This window comes from Bos mutus, chromosome 1, assembly GCF_027580195.1.
Source record: "Bos mutus isolate GX-2022 chromosome 1, NWIPB_WYAK_1.1, whole genome shotgun sequence".
Taxonomy (NCBI): domain Eukaryota; kingdom Metazoa; phylum Chordata; class Mammalia; order Artiodactyla; family Bovidae; genus Bos; species Bos mutus.
Genome location: NC_091617.1, coordinates 115,631,605 through 115,648,967, shown reverse-complemented (window position 1 = coordinate 115,648,967; position 17,363 = coordinate 115,631,605). Strand labels below are relative to the sequence as shown.

The window sequence follows — 17,363 nt, the reverse complement described above, 5'->3', positions numbered from 1 at the left end:
TTAAAGCTGGTCTTACTTAACATTCAAAAAGGGAAGTAGTACAGGTTTAGTCAGAAAAAAAAAAAGTGTAATGCTTTGATGAAAAGAGCAGCTAAGAAATAGCCCATAACTTTATTATTATTCAAATCTCTGAAAGGTTAACCGGCATAATTTTTTTCTGTTGATTTTTATAACAAGTCTCAGATTTCATAAAAGCCACAGGAGACTTTATAACCGTAATTATCTTGCTGCTTCATTGGAAGATCCTATTAAATGCAGAGAAGCTCTTTTAATAATTTTGTTCAGCTATTGGAAACCCCAAATTTATTTTGAATACAGGACGCCGGATATCCTAGGATGTGCTTGAGTTTCTCTACCACTGCAGTGGTTTTTCTTTTTTAAATTTTGTTTCATTTTTTTCTATAATAATATTACTTTTAAATATGTTAAGCTTACAGATAAGTTGAAAGTATAGTTCAGGGAAATTTTATATTTTCATATTGGTAGTTTTCACATCCTCCCCTTTCCCACCCCTTCAACACACATTTTTGAGGGAGACCTATTTGAAGTTGAAGTCATTATGACTGGTGTCCCAGCCCTAACTGCTTCAGCATGTATTTCCTAAGAATCAGGGTATTTTCCTACTAATCACAGCACTATTATCAATCAAGCGATTACTGCTGAAACAATAATAAATTCTAATGTTAAGTCTGAATTTTGCTGATTCCCAGTAACATTCTTTATAATTTTTTGATGTGAAACTAATGAGTTTCACATTGCATTCATTTTTTTTTTTTTTTTTTTTTTTTACTGGTTTATTCTTTTATTCTTTAGAACAATCTCTCTGCTTTCTTTGTTTTTTTCTTAATTTCCTTGGCTTTTAAAAATTGGTTTGCTCTGTATTTGCTAGGTCCAGCCCATGGGACACTTAAATGGAAATACTTTTAAATGTTTCTGAGGCCTTTTGGACATATTAATCCGAAATCTACATTGGTGTTTAAAAACTTGAAATAAAATATGAATATCTGTACTCTTGTTTTGGACAGAGACCTGGTTCATGACTCCAAAATCACTTTTGCTTTGGAATATTGGACAATTGATTCAAATATTCTTGGCTTCATTGTTCTGCAAAACTAGGATTCTATCAGTGAACTTCAGAAAAGAATCTGTGTAATCTTTCAAAATATGTTCTTAAAGAGACAGAAGGCCTCAAGGAGAGACTAATACCTTTAGAGGAATGAAAATAGGTGGTGATGTTGATACATCTTCCTAAATCCTGGAATAAACTCTGCTTCCTCACTTTTTAGGATGAGTGAAGTGAAAGTCACTCAGTGTCTGACTGTTTGCGACCCCATTGACTGTAGCCCGACAGGCTCCTCTGTCCATGGAAAATCCAGGCAAGAATACTGGAATGGGTAGCTATTCCCTTCTCCAGGGATCTTCCTGACCCAGAGATTGAACCTGAGCCATTTGCAAATGGATTGCTAAGGCTTACCTTGGTCTTCTAGTCGTTTCTCCCTTGCATATGTCTGCTTCCTCTCTGCTCCCTTTATTTGATTTCTCTGCATTGGCCTGGACCCGGGCACAATGTTCCTGTCTCCAGTGTTGGTAGGCACAGAACTTGTTATCTTACTTTCTCTGTCTCTATAATCTTTGATGTATCCATTTCTTCTTAAAGGAAAACACACACATAAAGGGCCTCCAAATCCTTCCCCCAGTACTCGATCCCATTATTAGAAAACAAAGATGAGCAGGGGTCTAATTGAAACATAGTTCATATGATATGTCTGGAATGCCTATGTCTTTCGAATGTAGTCAGAACATACAACAAGGGTCGTAGTAAAATCACCAGATCTTCCTGTCCCATCTCTGTGTACAAAAATCACTGTAATTGTGGCTTACCATCTAGTCAGAAGCTGAGATTTGTGCTGAGTATAATTATTACAAACCCTTTAATGTTGTCCTCACTGAGATTGGTATCTTTAGGTCCCTATGTTTGAATTACTGTGTTTAATCTGTCCTTTGAAATGATTAGTATCTATTAGGTCTGCTTTATATAAAGCTGCTTACCTTTTTCTGGTATGAGAACTTCATCTGTAATGGTCAGTTAAAGGGAAGGGATACTGTGGAGACAAATCTGGAGATACGCCTGCATCTGACTCCTGCCCTCATATTGATACTCTCTCCTGTGTTCTGTTGTTTGATTCAGCTCCTCATTTTGGAAGTCTTGGTTGTGAGGGATGCTGTCAGTACTGATAGATACAGCCCCATAACTGGGGGTCCTATAGATTGCATTGTGAACTTCAGCCTGTCCACTTAGGAGCTTTCTTACTTTGGGCAAGTCATTATTACATCTGAGCTTCAGTTTCTTCTTCTGAAAGATGGCTGCCTTGTAAGGGTGTAAAGTCTAAATGGGATAATATATAGGATAATTCCTACAGTGTTTGAAACTTGGTTGGTGCTTAGTAAGCAGTATCATTTTTTGTTTGTTTCGTCTTGCTTTTGTTTTTGATCAGAGGGCAGAGGGAGAGTATATAAATGAATATAAATAGCAGTAATTTCTCTGAATGTAAAGTTGGAATGATTATAAATTCCAACTAGAAAGTCAAAGTCGTTAATAATGTTTTGGTTACCCTTAGAAAGCTCTTGGTTTTCCTTTAGTGATGTCATGGTGATACTTGAAATACTTTTTATATTCTTTCTTGATAGCTTTCTCTTCTGAAAAGGAGGAAATCAGGGCTAGCTTATTCCAGATTGGGATATTGTGGGAAGGTATAAAAGTTGAGGCCAGGCTATGTGGGTTAAGAAGAGGAGTGGTCTCCACAGGGTTATGGCATTCAGGTTAATGCTTCGCTCATGAGTTCAGGCATCCTTCGCTACGGGAAATTTCAGTGATAGAACTAAATAGAATAAAAAGCATGAAAAGCATAGAGAAATATGATACGGATATGATAAAAATTTAATGCACAAAGCTATGATTTTTTATAACTATGAAACTATTCAGATATGTATTAGTTAAAACTCTTTAAGATGAATACCACTAAGTATGATCACATACAGGCATATAATGTTTAAGCTGAATTTAAAAAACAAAGTTGAATATTCTATTGCTGTGCCTTAGAATTTCTATCCTTTATTGAGCCCATCTTTGCCTGAAATGTTCCCTTGGTATCTCTAATTTTCTTGAAGAGATTTCTAGTCTTTCCCATTCTGTTGTTTTCCTCTATTTCTCTGCATTGATCACTGAGGAAGGCTTTCTTATCTCTCCTTGCTATTCTTTGGAACTCTGCATTCAAATGGGTATTCCTTTTCTCCTTTGCTTTTCACTTCCTTTCTTTTCACAGCTATTTGTAAGGCCTCCCCAGACAGACATGCTTTTTTGTGTTTCTTTTTCTTGGGGATGGTCTTGATCCCTGTCTCCTGTACAATGTCATGAGCCTCCGTCCATAGTTCATCAGGCACTCTGTCCATCAGATCTAGGCCCTTGAATCTATTTGTCACTTCCACTGTATAATCATAAGGGATTTGATTTAAGTCATACCTGAATGGTCTAATGGTTTTCCCCACTTTGTTCAATTTAAGTCTGAATTTGGTAATAAGGAGTTCATGATCTGAGCCACAGTCAGCTCCTGGTCTTGTTTTTGCTGATTGTATAGAGCTTCTCCATCTTTGGCTGCAAAGAATATAATCAGTCTGATTTCGGTGTTGGCCACCTGGGGATGTCCATGTGTATAGTCTTCTCTTGTGTTATTAGACGAGGGTGTTTGCTGTGATCAATGTGTTTTCTTGGCAAAACTCTATTAGCTTTTGCCCTGCTCCATTTTGAACTCCAGGGCCAAATTTGCCTGTTAAGAAGAGGTGGTAAGAATACACAGAAGAACTGTACAAAAAAGATCTTCACGACCCAGATAATCAAGATGGTGTGATCATTGACCTAGAGCCAGACATCCTGGAATGTGAAGTCAAGTGGGCCTTAGGAAGCATCACTACAAACAAAGCTAGTGGAGGTGATGGAATTCCAGTTGAGCTATTTCAAATCCTGAAAGACGATGCTGTGAAAGTGCTGCACTCAATATGCCAGCAAATTTGGAAAACTCAGCAGTGGCCACAGGACTGGAAAAGGTCAGTTTTTATTCCAATCCCTAAGAAAGGCAATGCCAAAGAACGCTCAAACTACCACACAATTGTACTCATCTCACATGCTAGTAAAGTAATGCTCAACATTCTCCAAGCCAGGCTTCAGCAATACATGAACCGTGAACTTCCAGATGTTCAAGCTGATTTTAGAAAAGGCAGAGGAACCAGAGATCAAATTGCCAACATCCGTTGGATCATGGAAAAAGCAAGAGAGTTCCAGAAAAACATCTATTTCTGCTTTATTGACTATGCCAAAACCTTGGACTGTGTGGATCACAATAAACTGGGAAAATTCTGAAAGAGATGGGAATACCAGTCCACCTGACCTGCCTCTTGAGAAACCTGTATGCAGGTCAGGGAGCAACAGTTAAACTGAACATGGAACAACAGACTGGTTCCAAATAGGAAAAGGAGTATGTCAAGACTATATATTGTCACCCTGCTTATTTAACTTCTATGCAGAGTACATCACGAGAAACGCTGGGCTGGAAGAAGCACAAGCTGGAATCAAGATTTCTGGGAGAAATATCAATAACCTCAGATATGCAGATAACACCACCCTTATGGCAGAATGTGAAGAATTAAGAGCCTCTTGATGAAAGTGAAAGAGGAGAGTGAAAAAGTTGGCTTAAAGCTCAACATTCAGGAAACTAAGATCATGGCATCCGGTCCCATCACTTCATGGGAAATAGATGGGGAAACAGTGGAAACAGTGTCAGACTTTATTTTTGGGGGCTCCAAAGTCACTGCAGATGGTGATTGCAGACATGAAATTAAAAGACGCTTCCTCCTTGGAAGGAAAGTTATGACCAACCTAGATAGCATATTCAAAAGCAGAGACATTACTTTGCCAACAAAGGTCTGTCTAGTCAAGGCTATGGTTTTTCCAGTGGTCATGTATGGATGTGAGAGTTGGACTGTGAAGAAAGCTGAGCGCCGAAGAATTGATGCTTTTTAAGTGTGATGTTGGAGAAGACTCTTGAGAGTCCCTTGGACTGCAAGGAGATCAGCCCTGGGATTTCTTTGGAAGGAATGATGCTAAAGCTGAAACTCCAATACTTTGGCCACCTGATGCCAAGAGCTGACTCATTTGAAGAGACACTGAGCTGGTAAAGATTGAGTAGGAGGAAAAGGGGACGACAGAGGATGAGATGGTTGGATGGCATCACGGACTTAATAAACACGAGTTTGAGTAAACTCTGGGAGTTGGTGATGGTCAGGGAGGCCTGGCATGCTGTGGTCCATGGAGTCACAAGGAGTCAGACAGGACTGAGCAACTGAACTGAATTGATGCTTTAGAAAGTTACATTTATCAAGTAAGTTTTATTGCAGAAGAGGTGAATGTTCACATGCTGAGTGAAGTTCTGAGTTTTTAAAATCATTGGTTTACCTACCATGGGGCTTACCAGGTAGCTCAGTGGTAAAGAATCTGCCTGCCAATGCAGGAGATGCAAGTTCGATCCCTGGGTTGGAAAGATCCCCTGGAGTAGGAAATGGCAACCCACTCCAGTATTTGTGCCTGGAGAGTCTCATGGACAGAGAAGCCTGGTGGGCTGCTGTCCATAGGGTCAAAAAGAGTCAGATGTGACTGAGTGACTGAGCATGAGTTACCTACTATGAGTCTCAAATTCAGTTCCCTTTTCATTCATTTTTCCTTTCTCTTTGATTACTCCTCCCCATATTCTCTGTTTTCATGCCTGTCACTTAATGGTGATCCCCAATTCCTTTCTCCCTGTACTGTACTAGAATGGGTGTGGGCTGGGCATCAGAAACCCAGGGAACGTGGGTTTGCCACGTCGGCACACCCGTTTTCTGGCCACAGCTGGTTTTCTTGGTCGTATGGTTCTACCCATCGTGTGATCTGTGCGCCTGCTGTGTTGCCTGTTTCAGGTGGATCATCTTTCCTGTGCATTGCATGAGAAACATGCGAAGAAGCTACTCCAGCTGTTCTTAGGAATGCTTGGAAAAAGCTGAGCTAATCTAATAGCTGTTCTTATTTCCTCCTTGCAACGCTTGTCAACTGACTGGTCCTTCATGGCAAGTGTAGCTTGTCGTCCCTCCCTTCCCATTAGAAACTGGGGCTCCACCCACCTCCTCCTTCAAGTGACCACTGACCTCACAGTTGTCCATTCGTCACATTCGACCTCCCCAGAGTGTGTGATTCTGTGGACTATCACTTCCTCCTTGAATCTCTCTTGTTCCTTGGTTCCCAGGGAACATCTTGTTGCTCCTTGTTGTTCATCGATCCAGTCCCGGGCACCATTCCTCCTTTTCTGTCTGTTTTGTCCGTGAGACTTGGGTAGCGTGGCCTCTGAGGTGCATAGCTCGTTCCTTCTTTTCTCCCTTTCTTGGGAAAGATTATTCCCACAGCTTCTGATCTGGCTCTGTCTTGAGAGCCCTGGATCCATATTTTGCCTCCACTAGGTAGTCTCCTTGACTCAGCTCTCTCACTGGTGCTTCATATTCAACATAACTTCATGGTACAGCACGTCACGCAAGCTAATGTTCCTCAAAGCAATGCTTCTTGATTGGGAGGGGGTGCAAGGGGGATTATGGACCCCATTGAGAATACATTTTGCATGGTTATCACATACGTTTTATATAGAAACCCCTTCTGTCCTGTGGTGTTGGACTCAAAACCTCTCTCTCTCTGAAAATGTCTCTAAGGTCCATATCAGATTTCTTTCCACTTGGCTCTTAACAGTGTATAGATGAAAGACTTCTTTTATTGATCTCCTAGCTTCAGTGGCTCTATTAATCCAGAATCATCATCTTGCTGACAAATTGATTTTCCTAAAGCACAGCATAGAGAACATAGTCTTCACTTCAGCCACCTACAGTGGCTCAGAGAGAACTCCAAACACCCCAACAACCCCAAAGTGCTGTGCCATGGGGCCCCACGCTCACTTCTCAGGTTCATCCCCCACCCCAACACATGCTTCAGCACCCTGAACAGTCCCCCTGCCCCCGACCCCGTGGCCCCTCTCACTGGACCACAGCTCAGTGCCCAAGCCCCTGAACTTTGCTCCAAACTGCTCTGAGTGCTGCAGGGTGTCCTTTCAAAGGCTCTGGTTCTTCATCAGGGCCCAGCTCACACTTCCACCTCCTCCGAGCCTTTCCTCACTTTGTCCATCCGGCATTAGCTGCCTTTTTCTCTGAGCTGCTTTGGTGAGCTAATACTGTCTCTTATTCTGGGAACTGATGGCTCAACAGGTAAAGAACCTGCTGCAATGCCAAAAACACAGAAAACGCAGCTTCAGTCCCTGGGTGGGGAGGATCCCCTGGAGAAGGAAATGGCAATCCACTCCAGTATTCTTGCTTGAAAAAGTCTTGTGGACAAAGAAACCTGGCAGGCTACTGTCCAAAAGGTTGCAAAGAGTTGCGCACGACTGAGTGAGTGACCACATTCCACAAACCACATTTTTATTCATGGTGGTCTGTGTGCAGACTCCAGAGAGCCCAGGGGCCCTGCATGAAGCACACGATGAAGGGTTGATGGGCTCAATGAATCAGCTATCCTATGCTTTGTGATGTGACTCCTCTTAAGGGCTGGAGGGGTGCCCACAGGTCTCTGAGGACTCGTGGTGGAACTGTGCATATCCCTGAGGTTGTTGAAACTCTTTTGTGTTGAGACCTCTCTCTTTGGGAGCCCCCTTCTTATCAGTGTCACAGTGGGGGCTTGAGGTCACTCCTGGAGGAATTGGGCTTGTTGTGTCTGTGAGGTGTGGTCTGGAGGCCACCCGCTGGGTGTCTGTTCCAGCTCTGTCTCTGCTGGTGCTGGGATCATGGGCACCAGCACAAGGCATCTGTTCACTTTGTGCCTCAGTTTTCTTTTTGTTTCCTCCCCTTCAGGGAGCCCTGTAGTGTCCATCTCCTGGGATAGAGTGAGAAATAGAAAGGTAATAATCCTTGTAAGGTCATACTTAGCGATATGCCGCACACACAGTAAAAGAGTGTAAGGTCCTGGGAGGTGCCTGTTAGCTTCGAGGTCAAGGATAATTAGCTGGCAGTATGTGGGCTGCTGTGGCCCACACATGATGTATGTTTTTCTGGGGCCAGGGAGTGGGGGAGTGGCTATGGAGGTGGAGTGAATTGAAGTCGCTCAGTCCTTGTCTGACTCTTTGCAACCCCATGGACTGTAGCCTACCAGGCTCCTCAGTCCATGGAATTTTCCAGGCAAGAGTACTGGAGTGGGTTGCCATTTCCTTCTCCAGGGGATCTTCCTGACCCAGGGATTGAACCCGGGTCTCCCACATTGCAGGCTGATGCTTTACCATCTGAGCCACCGGGGAAAATAACAAGTAATATGGCAGAAGAGACTGGATTTAAGGTTTCTCTTGAGAACATTAGAAAATCTGTGGTAGACAGTTGTTAAGGATAGACGGTTACGGTCAGAAACCAGAGTCTGAATTAGTCTTATCTTTGTTACAAGCTCTTTGACCCCATGCAAGTTGCTTAACTTCTCTGGTTCTCAGCTTCTTTATATCTGAATTGGCAATAACTATAGCACTTGGTCTAGGTTTTCCTAGACCAAGTCTAGGAAGGTCTAACTAGGTGTTCCCAGGTGGCTCAGTGGTAAAGAATCCACCTGCAGTGCAGGAGATGCAGGTTTGATCTCTGGGTCAGGAAGATACCCTGGAGTAGGAAATGGCAACCCACTGCAGTATTCTTGCCTGGGAAGTCCCGTGGACGGAGGAGCCCGGTGGGCTACAGGCCATGGGGTTGCAGAGTTGTGTGTGCAGAGCATGCATACACAGTACTTGACAGGCTTCCTGGGATTATTACTGGGAACAGTATACTTAACGATCTTGACACACTTCCCTGGTGCACAGTAAATAATGTGTTTTGTTTTTGTTGTTGCTGGTGCTGATTTTACTATCGCTATGGCTACCAGTTAGCAACTCCGGGTCCAAATTCCCTCCTGTGCCAACAAACAGTTGGCATTGAATAAGTAGATGCTCGCCCCCAGGTGGGACACGAACTTTCCAGGTAACCATAGTTCATGACTGCCTGTCACCTTATATGTGTCCTGCTCCCTTAATAACAGTTGTGTTTGTCTCCTGTTGACAGATCCCACCGTTGGACATTCATGTCCAAGAGTACTGTGCTTTATGGTTCTTAACATGTGGCCCAAATTGATAGCATCCTTATCTCCTCTCCTGGAAACTTCTCAGTTTTCAGCCCAGACCTAGTGAATCAGAAACTCTGGGGGCAGGCCTAGTGATCTACTCTTAGAGCTGGTTCTGTTAAAGTTTGACTACTGGTTTCACACATGTACTATATTCATATTACCTATGTTTGGTTTCCATGTCAAGTTTAAAGTGTTGTGTTTTGGTTTTAGGCAATTCAAATGATGTGTAAATTGCACACCAGGGCTGCTTTTCAACATGTGCTTCCTAAGTGGTTCACACAACTGGGTATGGGTTCCTCTGCTTGGAGGTTTTGTTCTGGTGACATCGATGTGTATGTGCACTTTGATCTGTTAACTTACTGGAGGAATACATACCCAGGGAGATGGTGAGAGAATTTCAGAAAGAAGACCTTAGAAAGTTACGGAACAAGCTGCATTTAAATGAATCTGGAACGTATGAAGTGATAAGATGAACACGACTGAATTGAACAATTATTTTATGTTCTGATGTCACGACCACTTTATCAGCCAGCTAACTCCTGTGAGCTGGGAATTCACGCTGCTTCTCTGTCTCTTCCTTCCCCCTTTACAGTGCTTTCTCTTGGTTTCCGAAGAATAATTCTGTATCGGGACAATACACTGTCCTACTTCCCCTGCATCAGGGGTATTTGGAAGGCCTTATTCAATATAAATATTTACATTTTAGATTTTTACAAAAGCCCTTCATTGTGCTATGAGCTTGTGGGGTTTACCAAAGCTACTATTTTTCCCCACCTGTCTTCTGTGTCATTAATGACTATGGCTATAGTGCCCCATTCTGTGAGTCTTCTAGATTTTAGTGTTTGTGATTGCTAGTTTGGGAAGTTCTTCTCAGGTAGTTGCTTTTCATTTTGTGGATGTGATTTTATGATGATTCTTCTCTAAGTTCTTGGTAGATTATTTCGTTCTATACCTCAGGTAGTCTGCTTTTGACTGTAATATTACTATAATGGAATATAAAATAAATATCTCTGGAGGACAGATATACTACTGAAATTTTATCTTGAAAGATAGTTCTAAAATATATTTCTTGTCTATATCCATTCAGTGTATATTGAAACTATTTAGATGTAAAATATACATGGGTTATATCACCAAGCCTAGTTTGATGGGTGGCTTAGATACAGTTACTTATAATACATTATTAGAGTCTGCTCATGATCACATAATGTACTCAGTGAACGTAACATGGGTTTAGTGGCATCTCTAATAGTCATTATGACTTAATTCTTCTTGCAAATGAAAATCAGGCACTCAAAGTACTTTCTAAGAGTTTTGCTGATTGTGATATGCTACAGTTACAAATTTTATTTAACCAAAACCAACAGTACATAGCTTAAGTATTTTGTCAGTGGCTCTAAAATGGAAATGATGATAGACATTGGCCCCCAAGCTATACGTGTACTGTTCAGTAATCCTCCTTCCTTCCTGGTCATTCACTGATGAACCCAAGAACGCCCCCACTTCCCAGGCTTATGTGTACATGCATAGGAGACCAACTAAAAAGAGCTTGAGCTTTTAAGAAATTTATGTTATGTTTTGAAAAGTAAAACGTCAGTGAGAATTGGCTTCCCTTTTGCTTTTCTGGTATATAAAAATAAAGGTAGTTTGGTTTGTTATATTTTATCAAATATTTATTGATTGCACAATGGCCCATACTCTCTGCTCTCATAAGTGCACATAGGTTAATAAAAGAGTAGACACATCTGTGAATCAGTAATTACAAAGCAGTGTGATCATTACAATATTTGAGGTATGACAACATACAGATGAGGGAGTGATTGGGTTTGGATGTTGGGAAGTTAGCCAGATGAGATTTCATGGACTGAGTAATGGCAACTTAAGAGTTCCATGGATGGGTAAATGTTTTCTTGGTGAGTCAGAGGGAAATTTATAAGTTCATTGACACAGGGGTAAAATAGGAGCATGGCATTTCCTGATACTTATAAACTTATATAAGAGAGTTCCAGGGATGGAATAACAGTTAGGAGAAAAGACTAGAAGGGTTGGGCAAGTTCCAGGGTCTTTGGGGCCATGGAAGAAGACATGGGCTTCACATTCTGATGGTTGTGTTGGAGCTACTGGCATATCTGCAGAGCATGAGTACTCCTTTGCACATTTTATCTAGAAGGCACAAATCAGCACCCACAATTGCAGATGAACATACTTTAAGGTTTTTTTTTTTTTTTTTTAACCCACAAAGGGATTCGGGAAAATGCAGAGATATATAAGTACAAGTAGGTCGTCATCCTCTAAAAATTTCCCAGTATGGATATTATTGATTGTGGGTCAGCCTTTCTATCTATATACATACCAAGAAATGGCATAATAACATATTCTATTTAAAATATTAGTAATTTATTATCTGTTGAAAGTATCATGGGCGATACCAAGAAAACATGACATATTTCTGTCTTTAAAATATGTTGCCTTTCTTAAAGAATCCTGACCATCATTAGAGGATACATTAGAATACTGCTAACTATAGGAAACCTGCAATGAGTTTCTACCCAGATGTGGGAGAAGTAGTTGTTTTCAACCAGAGATTGAACCAGAGATAAAGAGTGCGGAGGTGCTGGAAGGCTTTGCTGAATAGGTGGAATATTGAACCACTGTTAGAGTATCTGCTGGGCAGAGGGAAGATGCCAAAGAATAAGAATACAGTATTCTTACTCTCGCATGGTACACACTTAGGATGTATTACGGTATTTTATATGACTTAATACTGCTGCTCGTGCATCCTGTAGTGTAGTGGCATACTGGGGAAGAGGCCATTTGTAATTGTAAGGAGAAATACCTTCATCTGGAGTCAAAGGGCTTTCTGACCTACTCCCCAGAGGCTTTCCATCTAGCATCCATTTCAACCTCTAGCTTCAGCTTTCACCAAAGGACTTGCAAGTTGTTTTTTTTTGTTGTTGTTGTTGGTTTTTTAAATTGGCAAGTGGGATAAAAAAGCAGTAGTGTTGTTTGAATTACATGTGCAAAAGAATGTGAAGAGGCATTTTAGAGTGAAGGAATATATTTTTTTATATTTAAAAAAATATGTGTTTTTAGAAACATACATTTCCCCATAATACACCTTTTCCAAAGTGGAAGTGAATGCTCTTGAAAAGGTGACCTCTAGTGGCCACCATTTGCTTCCTATTATGCTTTCCCTTACTAAGGCTTTATTCTGCTTGTGAATAGATTGCAGTGGAATTAAAGTTGACATGATCCTTTCTATGAACCAGGATAGTAAAAAGTAACAAAACTTTTGTTCTAATCCATTTTTTTTCATTGCCTTGGTTTGATTTCTAAGTAAATTGTCATTTGAAGTCTCATCAATAAATAGTTAACTATGATAAAGTTATCAGCCTAGGGTTATATTGTCCGACTGACTCGTATGATTTTCCTGAGTGAATGCTGCGATCTGCCTCCCTTTCATGCACGGTAGCCTCTCTCTGAACCTTTTACATAAGAGTATATATATTAAGGGGTCCATGCAAATGTTAGTTGCTGCCAAAAAGAGAGTTGTTTCTTTAGCTAGAAACAGTTGATTTTGCAGTCGACAATCAGTCTTACTGTTGGTTTGACTGTGAGTATATGGGATTCTGGAGAAGTGAAACGGAGCAAAACACACAAAGAAGACAGCCACGACAACAAACACTTTACCTTCTAGCCTTTTGTTGTTCTTGCTGTCCTTACTCTTGGACTTCCTGTAAGAATCATACACCTTTTTTGCAATAACCGTATAGAAGAGAAGCATTAGGACAAAAACAGTCCAGAAGATGAACTGGGAAATGTAATTCACTGCTTCATGCCATTTCAGCCCCAGAGGACCCTTTAAGGAGGCGCACTTTTTCACAGAAGATGGTGTTGCTTCCTTGTTGCTCAAGATCATGTTTGGCAGCGAGAGGAGGAACAAAAAGAGCCAGATGAGGGTTGAGACCCCTTTTGCAAAAGCAGGTTTCTGTACGAAGAATTTTCCGAAAGGTCTGATGATCTTGAGGAACCTGTCAAAGGCTATGAGCCCCAGCAGGGTAATGCCCACGTACATGGACTCATAAAAGATAACGGCAGAGAAACGACACACAAAGGCTCTGAGCTGCCAGGGTCCGAGACGGGCGTCGGAGAGGATTTTAAATGGAAGCATGAGCGTCATTATCAAGTCAGCCACCAAAGTGTTTTTGAGGTATACAATGAAGGTGGAGGAGCTGGGAATATGAATGAACACCCACAGGGCCAAACTGTTCAGCAGGATGCCCACGAAGAAAACAATAGTGTAGATGGCCGGGAACACCAGCTGTGCTGTCTTCAGGTCTCTGGGACACCGCTCAGACCCGTTGAAGCCCTTCATCACTGTCACATTCATGGTTTCCAGTGTCAGCTGTTAAAAAACATATACACAAAGTAAAACAAGAAGCATTTTATGATTTCAAAATGCTCCTTGTTAAAAATAGACTTTACCTTTGCACCGTGTTTACACCTTAAATATATTCATCACATTTAATAAATCAGTTGAGAAAGCACATGTTGTTTCTGGCTAGCATTTTTAAAGCCCATAGTACAGTTTAGGTACTTAATTAACAGTCCCATTCCTTTCACACCCTTATGAAATCCAGATAACAGATTCTACCCCATTCACAGGTTCTACTTTTAACTAACATGGCAGTAAAATAAAACTGGCTAAGAGGTAAAAGTATTCACAATGTTGGGGAACATTGTGTCATTTCCTGTGCTTATAATCTATGGTTTATAGAATGTTAAACTTTAAAAAGCATTTTGCCCTCTTGAAAATATTCTATCGTTTATAAGCAAGCCATTCATAATAACAATTGAAATTCACCTTTATTTGGAAGGAAACTCAGCTCACTGTCTTGCGATCGATCGAGGCAGTCATTAGTTGAGCCCATGAAAGACATGGAGCAAATGCTGTTCTGCTTTCTTATACCAAGTTTCCTTCCTCATTTTCACGTGCGCAGTTGAGATCCATTAGAACCTCTTCATGTGTAATCCTCTGAGGGGTTCTCTAATAAGGAACCTCTTTATTTTAAACTTATGTACTGTTAAGGTACTATGGTTTGAATAAATCAGTTCAGTTGCAGTCATTTTTATATTTTTCTTATATAATAACTCCTGCAGTTTACCTTCTCTACATGTTCAATGAAATTTTTAATGCCTTATAATAACAGGAGGGAGAAATGTAAAGAAAATAGCCTTAAATTATAGGAGAGTAAGTGTTGACTCTAAAACCAGACAGCATGATCATCTGCACCCTTGTAGACTGGTTTTTTCAGAAATTTGTGTTTGTTGGGGTGACCTAATGATTTCTATAGACATTTATCTTAATCTTTGGTTTGGTCTTTCAACCTTTGAGAGATGAAGTGATATGTTTTCTAAGAGGTAAGGCCTATTAGACCCAGATTTTGGGGGTTAGAATTTCAGAATCACGTGTTACTGGGTAGTAGATAGTAGACAAATGATTTAGTAGCTTTGTGCCTCATTTTCCCCATCTGTATTTTCCCCTGGGTTTAATTACACTGCATGCTTCAGCGCTTAGAGACTGAGATGAGCGCCTAGAATAGTGCTCACTACGGGTGAGGTATGAAAAAAATGTTTGCTACTCACTGCTCTGGTGAACGAACTGCAGATTTAAATGGAAATACACTATTTTACTTACGGGAAAGCCATTTTTGGAACTCTCTTCCTGTATTTGTGACTTTGCAAAGTGCTAAAGATTTCAGGAATTTCATCAACCTTGAGCCGAGTTCTGTAAAATTTCTGAAAGGATGTAATTGCTGCTTTTGTAAGGAGAAAGTTGTTGTCTATGAAGAAATGTTTCCTCACCAGATAAAGTGAATGAGGAAATCAGGAGATCTTATGAAGTAATGTGGAGTTCTCCATGGCGAGTTTCATTTCATATTTCTTGCTGTGAGTTTTACCACAGGATTGGACTAGACTGTTTTGTTGGCTTGATCGAGCATTTTTGGTGAATTCTGAGAATTCAGTATCCCACTGGACATTTTTCTGAGAGAATAGGATGCCTAATAATTTGGGTTGAAACTACCATTGTGGTGGCACAGTTTGAAAAATTGGTGTTTTGGCAGAGGAATTGATAAGAAAGCTGTGGTATATATACACGATGGAATATTACTCAGCTATTTAAAAGAATGCATTTGAATCAGTTCTAATGAGGTGGATGAAACTGGAGCCTATTATACAGAATGAAGTAAGTCAGAAAGGAAAACATCAATACAGTATACTAATGCATATATATGGAATTTAGAAAGATGGTAACGATGACCCTATATGTGAGACAGCAGAAGAGACACAGATATAAAGAACAAACTTTTGGACTCTGTTGGAGAAGAAGGCAAGGGTGGGATGATTTGAGAGAATAGCATTGAAACATGTATATTATCATATGTGAAATAGATCGCTAGTCCAGGTTCGATACATGAGATAGGGTGCTCAGGGCTGGTGCTCTGGGATGACCCTGAGGGATGGGGTGGGGAGGGAGGGGGGAGGGGATGTTAAGGATGGGGAACACATGTGGACACCCATGGCTGATTCATGTCGATGTATGGCAAACACCACTACAATATTGTAAAGTAATTAGCCTCCAATTAAAATAAATAAATTTAAAAAGAAAAGAAAAATTGATGTTTGAATTAGATAAATTGTTTCTTGGAAATACAGATTTTGAGTTTTATTAATGTTATGGAACATAATTAAAACATATATCCTTTTGTTTGCTTCAGTAGAGAATAAAAACAAACTTAAAAAATTTAAATAGAGGGATTAGACCTATGTAATTAAGTATAAATTTCCTAATGGCTGCATTATTTAGATGTAGGTTTGGGATAGTTTCAGTTTAAACAAGGGAAATGCTGTATAAGTTAATTTCATAATATGAAAACTGGAAATCACTTTTTGGTCAAATTTCAAAATGCCAAAGAGTAGGAAACCTCAAAAGAGGAACTGATTTATGGTGGCATTTCTAGAGTTACAGAAGTATCTTCTCTTAAATGTAGGTTTCAAAATGTTTGACCATAGGAAATATCCAACAGACTCCTTTATGTCTCTGTGCTTCATACATGTTAGCCAGTGGTCTCTTAGTTTACAGCAGTGCTGGTGCCCACTGGGGTAGGGTCCTCTGCCTTGATGATGCACCTGAGAGGCTGTGATGGGACAGGAGCAGTGCTCGCGAGCCAGAGTGCCTGGGTTCATTTCCTTATATTCCAGCTTACTTTTCTTCTGACCTTGGTCAAGTTACTTATGCTCTCTATGAAACCATTGCCCCCTCATAACAATGAAAATAAATAATAGCATTTGCTTCATTGGGTTGTTAAGGGTATAAAAATGTTTGAATGTTTGCCAGGTGCTTTGAATAACGCTTGTCAAGTGGTTCATGTTAGTCCATTTCTTGTTAAGTGAAATTAAAAATGGAGTACTCTCTATACCTGTGGGGATAGCTGACTAAAGGAGTGAATCAAAGAAGATATACCATGAAAGGTCCTAGAAATTATTCTGATTTGTCAGGTTCCTAAACAAAACATTTAAAATCTCATCAAGCTCAAAGGGAATTTAGTCAAAACCAATGAAATCACACTAGCTATATACTGTTCTAAGTGATTATGTGGTCTTAAAGAAATCAGTCCTGAGTTGGAAGGACTGATGCTGAAGTGAAGCTCCAATACTTTGGCCACTTGATGTGAAGAACTGACTCATTGGAAAAGACCCTGTTGCTGAGAAAGATTGAGGGCAGAAGGAGAAGGGGACAACAGAGGATGACATGGTTGGATGGCATCACCGACTCGAATATGAGTTTGAGCAAGCTCCGGGAGGTGGTGAATGTCAGGGAAGCCCAGCCTGCTGCAGTCTATGGGGTCGCAAAGAGTTGGACATGACTGAGCAACTGAACTGAACTCTTACAACAAGCTCAGAGATCCGTCCCATTTTACAGATGAGAAAATGGAATCGCAGGTGTTAAGCAGGTTGCCCAAAGTCCTGCAACTGAAGCCCTCTGCAAACCCACACAGTTTGGTTCCAGAGCCCCCACTTGGAACCAGCCCCTCTCTCTTCTGACTGCCAGAGA

The 17,363-nt window shown here is 40.7% G+C and overlaps 2 protein-coding genes across 4 annotated transcripts in view; one reads left to right on the top strand and one right to left on the bottom strand.

The window, feature by feature from the left end:
• MED12L (mediator complex subunit 12L) overlaps positions 1–17,363 on the top strand; it is a 361,400-nt gene that overhangs the window by 247,199 nt on the left and 96,838 nt on the right. The window lies entirely within an intron of this gene.
• On the bottom strand, positions 10,383–14,221 carry P2RY13 (purinergic receptor P2Y13). The gene is made up of 2 exons (XM_005911830.3): positions 14,112–14,221; positions 10,383–13,652 (listed from the first exon to the last, which is right to left on the bottom strand). The coding sequence occupies exon 2, from the start codon at positions 13,635–13,637 to the stop codon at positions 12,636–12,638; it is 1,002 nt and encodes a 333-aa protein (XP_005911892.2). The 5' UTR covers positions 13,638–13,652; positions 14,112–14,221; the 3' UTR covers positions 10,383–12,635.